General features: G+C 38.5%; 1 protein-coding gene across 4 annotated transcripts in view; it reads right to left on the bottom strand.

Moving 5' to 3' along the window:
• Positions 1–5,643: 5,643 nt before the first annotated feature.
• The window catches only part of INTS13 (integrator complex subunit 13), a 37,779-nt gene continuing 37,209 nt past the window's right edge, over positions 5,644–6,213 (bottom strand). For all 4 annotated transcript variants that reach the window (XM_006140277.3, XM_006140276.3, XM_027770995.1 and 1 more), the window contains one exon: positions 5,644–5,823. In XM_006140277.3, coding sequence (XP_006140339.1) covers positions 5,784–5,823 — 40 coding nt within the window. In that variant the 3' untranslated portion in view covers positions 5,644–5,783. The remainder of the gene's footprint in view (positions 5,824–6,213) is intronic.

Genomic DNA, 6,213 nt, shown 5'->3' with positions numbered 1-6,213 from the left:
GAGTTCTGCTGTGAAAAGCACACCAGCGTGTGTGAGTGCATGCCCAAAACCCCAAAAGGAGAAATGGAGAAGGGAATGCACTGCGACCATCCCCCATAAGGGTTGCTTTCTCATATTCCCTCTTTTTTTTCCTAGTAATATATGTACCCTCTGGCAAATTCTTTTTTTTCTTTTTTTTGGAGAGCTTTTCGCTATAGGGCGTATGTGCTCGCCAGACAGACAGAGAGAGACATAGAGACAGAAAGCAAGAAATCACCCCCCAGGGGGGATGGCCACGCCGCAATCCCTTCTCCTCCATTCTCCTCTCGGGATCTTGGGCACGCACGCACACACGCCCGGCGTGAGTTTTTAAGCCACCGGGTCTGGGACGCGAACCGTGGTCGACTACGTGGGAATCCAGCGACCCAGCCATTACGCTAACTGCTGGTCCCCCCTCTGGCAAATTAAAAAATACAAACATACATGTTGCCATAAGTTAAACTTATTATATATGGGCAAAGAATAGTAGAATCTTTACCTCTTCATTGTATTGGATTATTAGAAAAGTCATGACACATTTTTGTATAGAAAAATGTCATACTTTCCTGACAACCTAACATTTTACCCTAAGCTTACAAACAAGTTCATCACACTGATCTAAGAAGAGATTAACAAAAAAATAACAAACTTTCCCTCAATTGTGCTATCAAGCCACCTTAACAGGACAGCTTTGTTAACCACAGTTCTGAAACAGCAAACATTTACAGTCTCTACCATCTTCATATTTCACTCATTGCTGCAATTTCATTTGTATTCCCAACACTGTATGTAAATGGCTTTTTGGAAGTCCCTTCTAGCATCTTGGTTAGCCTCTCCAGGTGTACTTTCAATATTCATTCTGAATATCTCTGCAGCTCCTATAGTACTTTTCTTTTCCTAAGAGATTTATATATATATATAATATATATAAATAGATATATATATCTTACTGGCAGTAGCCATGCAGCCAACACAGGCAGTCTAGAGAGCTGCCTCTCATGTCTAAGCAAGGCTTGGGTGAGAAGAGCTGCAGGCAAAGACCACAGCTATGAGCTTGGGATTTCGTGTTTGTTGAGCTGGTTTGTGCTGGTTTTGCTCTCAGACTCTCTGCCATGGGTTTTACTGTCATTACGGTACCCCGCAAGGGTACAATAACACCCCCAGCCTTACTATAACTTTTACAATAAAACCAACTAATAATCCTGAAAGAATGAGGACCCCTAAGGCAGCAGTGATCAGGGAATTACTTCCTGAGATTCACCACACGCCCCTGTTAGGCCGAATTAGCATATCTTAGACTGAGTTAGTATAAGCTGAATTAGCATAATTAGCATATGTAGACTAAATCAGTTTAAGACTAAGTTTGCATAAACACCTCTTGTTAGGACTACAGGCCAAGTTAGCCTATGTTAAACCGAGTTAGCACATCCACCGCCATGACAGGGATTCAAAGATGGGGCACAAAAATTCGATGATTAACAGACAGGAATTCAGCAAATAAGATACAGGAATTTGTGGGTTAACAGAGGAAGGGCAGGTCTGACTGGCAATGACAGGATGAACAAACCTAAAGGTGCCAGGGGGAGATTACCTATCTTAACTGAGAGTTCTTATCAAAATTCAGGCAGGCAACAGTTCCTAACTACAAAAGGTTTCTCCTCTGTGTGCTGTAAACTATGAAAAACTGCTAATAAAACATCCTGTGTTGTCTCCTGAGCTAAGAAAATCCCCTCATCCAAAATGGCCCTATCCAGTAATCAAGATCTAAGAAGAAAATGCACCGGACAGATGGACTTCCTCTCCCTGAGGACTGTGACTGTTTATACCTAATCAAACAAAACAGACATCATGTTTTACGATTATTGTTCCTATGCTTTGAATACCTTACTTTCTAGAGTAAAATCTTTTACCTCCCTCCCTCTCACCCCTCCTACTCCTGTAAACATCACTCAATAAAAATGTATGTCTCCTAGCCACAGAGGCTGCAGTCTTGAGCTTGCTCTGACTGTAGTCGGCTAAGAACATGCTAAAGAGCATAGAGGTCTCTGCCTGACTTCTTCTCGCCTGCATCGCTTTCCATCGAGTCTCAACCCACCCCAGCTGGAGCAGGTCTCCGGGATATTACTAATTCTGTATAAACTGTGATGGTTTTGCACATCCATGTCATGATTTTAAATAAAATTAAAATACACTGGAGTTTTTTTTTTTTTTTTTAACAAAAATCTTACAGTAACTAATACTGTGTAATAGTTTGTCAAATGTGTTTTAAGACTATAAATACCTTACACTATAATTACAAAAATAAAGACCTTTTCAGCCAAATCTCTTAACAAACTTGAAAGTGCATCTGTTCTCTATAGGGTAACTTTGATTCCACAATCATTAAGTCTGGACTTATCATTCCAGTATGGATGAGGAATATATATGGTGTGTGTGTGTGTGTGTGTGTGTGTGTGTGTGTATAAGAGTACAGGTATGCATGACAGAGAGAAAGAGAAGCACCCCTGGCTGGGTCTTATCATGCCACTATCCTCCTCCAGTTCTCCACCCCTTCAAAACTCTGAGCACATGTATGTAAATCTGTCTTATTCTAGGTCAACCTGGCCAGGGATCTGAACCTGTGGCTGGCCATATGGCTTCCAGCACTATAGTCCAGCCAAAATTTTTTAAAAATTATATTTATTATTTATCTTGCCTAGAATATCCTCAAAAAATGGACTCTCTGTAAGGGGTGGGCTGAGTGCTGAAAGAACATACAGTTAAGCATGCAGAATGAGTTGCAGAATGAGTCAAAGTTGCAGAATGAGTAGGGTGGTGAGTTTAACAACCAACACATGGAATAATACTAAAAGTTACTGGCATGGTTCAAAATGTATCCATAGACACAGTCCCCCAGTTAGTAGAACATATTAACGGAAGTTCATAAACAGTATCTAAAGAGGGCCAGCCGGTGGCATCATAGTTAAGACGCTGGACTCCGATATGGCCAACTGTGGTTTGAGTCCCAGGCCTCACAGCTTGCTTTCTCACTTTCTCTCTCTGGTGAGTGGGTGTGTCCAACAGCAAATAAAAAATAATAACAACATTAAATAAATATTTTTTAAAAATAAGTAAATAAATAAATGACATCTAAAAATGGAAACTGTAAAGTAGCTAAGACTGTCAGCAAGTAGGATGGTCTTGGTTCATGGGCAACATAGAAGCATACATTGAGAGGAAAACAAAATCCCAGTCTTTGAAGATAGGTTATGAATGAAAGAATTCTGGATCAAAAATAGACCACAGGGAACAGCAGTTAGCATAATGGCTATGTCACTGGACTCCCACGTAGTTGACCACGGTTCGCGTCCCGGACCTGGTGGTTTAGAACTCACACCGGGCGCGTGTGTGTGCATGCCCAAGATCCCAAGAGGAGAATGGAGGAGAAGGGATTGCGGCGTGACCATCCCCCCTGGGAGGTGATTTCTCGCTTTCTGTCTCTATGTCTCTGTCTGTCTGGCAAGCGCACGTGCCCTATAGCGAAAACCTCTCAAAAAAAATAGACCACAGACCCACAACCCCAAATTGGAAACTGTATAGCAAGAGTAAGATACAAGGACTAGCCCCATAAGCATAGCAGTCAAGTGCTACACATAAAAAAAATAAAATAAAAAAAAAATTTCATGAGGCTAGTAGGTAGCATAGAGGGTAAGGTGCTGGATTCCCACAAGGTCAACACCATGGTTTGAGTCCTAGACCCAGTAGCTTGAAAATCACACCAGGCATGTGTGCGTATGTGCCCAAGGTCACAAGAGGAGAACAGAGAAGGGACTGAGGTGTGGTCATCCTCCCTGGGAATGATCTCTCTTTCTCTCTCTTTTTCTGTTCCTGGCAAGTGCAAGCACCCATAGCAAAATGTTACCAAAAAAAAAAAAAAAAAAAAATCCCAGGTGGGCAATCATAATTCAAATCCTGACCCTAATGGCTTAGAAAAATGCCACACCATGTATATGTATACCCAAAATCTTGAAGGGAAAAAGAAATGAGGAAAAAAGGATTGCACTGTGACCATATGCCATTTGGGGATGGGGGTCAGTACTTCCTCTTTGTCTCTCTCTTTCTCTAGAGAGTGCATGTGTCCTCTGGGAATTAAAAGTTTCTTTTCTTTTTCTTTTTTTTAAAAGAACAAGATACAAAAGAACAGAGCTCATTCAAAAGTTAGTATCAGGGACCAGCAGATGACATAATGGTTACCTTGCTAGACTCCATGCAGTCCATCATAGTTCGAGTCCCAGACCCAGCAGCTCAAAATTCACACTGGGTGTGTGTGTGTGCGTGACCAAAATCCCAATAGAAGAATGGAAGAGAACAGACTGCAGAGAGGCCATCTCCCCTGGGGGGAGAGTTCTTGCTTCTTGTTTCTCTCTCTCTGTCCCTTTGGGGAGCACACACATCTTATAGCAAAAATCCCTTAAAACAAAAGTAAATATCATCTTTAAGTTAGGTACTGGGTTATAGTTTCTTAAATCTCATAAGTCAGGCCTGTTCACACTTAAGTATGCAAAGACAAGGAGGTCTTTAAAAGTTCATGGAAAATGCACGTTATGAAAAAATTATGCATAGAATAAAATTTTTTTGCACCAAAATAAACTCATACTTTAATTCAATTTTTCCACAAACTATTTGAAGTCCCCTAGCACATCTATCTAAGCACAGTGGTCAGAAATAAAAACTGGTTCTAGCTTAGGGAAGAGAACTGGGGCAAAGACAGAGATGAGACAGGAGTTGACAAATGAGAGCACTGTAAATTTTACCAGGCTGATATGGGAACCTGCTCAACCATGGTTTAAACACATTTTGTTTTGTTTTGTTTTGCTTTTTAAATAGAAAATATTAAATCTGTATATTTAAACACAGAGCTTTTTCCTTCTCAAATAAACACTCAAGAAAAAAATGACAAACCTAGAGTTAGTGTTTAACATTAAAATAACACATTTCTTGCAACATGTTATAAGCTTCCAGGTGAAGAAGCACAGGAAGACAGCTCACCAACACAAAACCATGACAATACTTCTGATCAACGAGGAGACCAAGATTCCATCCAGAGAGAAAAACAACCTAGTAACTTCCCTTTCTTTTAAGTCTGCAAATTAATCTTTTATGTTTTGCTTTCAATATGAAGTCAATGAACAATAAATTTTTAGTAGGAAAAAAAGGAACATTATCCAACACTAGTAAATATAAAATTATACCCAACTACCTGAAGACTCGGTTTCTAAATGGGTAACACACACATACACACACAAAATAATTGAAAACAACTTCCTTTTTGGAAAAGCCCTATGATGCAAATTTACAAGATTTTATATTAAGTCCCACAAATCTCACATAAACTCTGATCATATTTTTAAAGAATTTCTAAAAGTTGCTGTCAGCCATTAAATAAACATTTTTTCTCAAGTAATACTCCAATATTTTGTATTTCAGAAATTTTAATAGCTTTATTTGGCAAAGATAAGCCTAAAGATTTTCTTAAAAACATTTCAGAGGGAACACCTTTTACCATAAAATAAATTTGTGTGATTTGGGAGGACAAATCTCAAGCGTATATTTTTGATCTATGAGCCAATTTTATAATTAGTACCAAAAAAATAGTTGAAATATTTTAAAAATGTAAAAACCAGTCCAGGCAACATAACTGTACAATCTTGCTGTAAAAGTACTTATATCAAATTCCACCCAAAATATTTATGCAATATATGAAATTTAGTTCCTCAAGTCACTCTTCACTGTCGGCTGGCTTTTCCATTTTCTGTGGTCTCCATTCTGAAAAACAGGAGAGAAAAAAAGAGTTTGTAAAATAAAACTCAGTAACTCTACTTTTTTCTTAATTATATACAATTTACATAAAAATTAAAATCTAATACCCATGCATCACGTAACAACATTTGGTCTACAACATATGGCATATATGACAGTGGTCCTCTGAGATTATAACAGGCTATATATAGCCTAGGTGTAGTAGGTGATACTATTTAGGGTTCTTTATTATTTTTTTATAAATTATTTTATTTATTATTGGAATTAGATCTTCACAAACAAAGCTGTCTTTACTGTTTTGTCAATGTGAAATAAAATTGTAGTTATAAGCAAAAGTTGGTTGCCTATGGAATAATTGTATGTTTAACAGAAATAAAAGAATATGTCTTAAAATGC

This window comes from Tupaia chinensis, unplaced genomic scaffold, assembly GCF_000334495.1.
Source record: "Tupaia chinensis unplaced genomic scaffold, TupChi_1.0 Scaffold000028_1, whole genome shotgun sequence".
NCBI classification, from domain to species: Eukaryota; Metazoa; Chordata; class Mammalia; order Scandentia; family Tupaiidae; genus Tupaia; species Tupaia belangeri.
The sequence above is the reverse complement of the archived record's forward strand: the minus strand, read 5'-3'. Positions and strand labels throughout refer to the sequence as shown.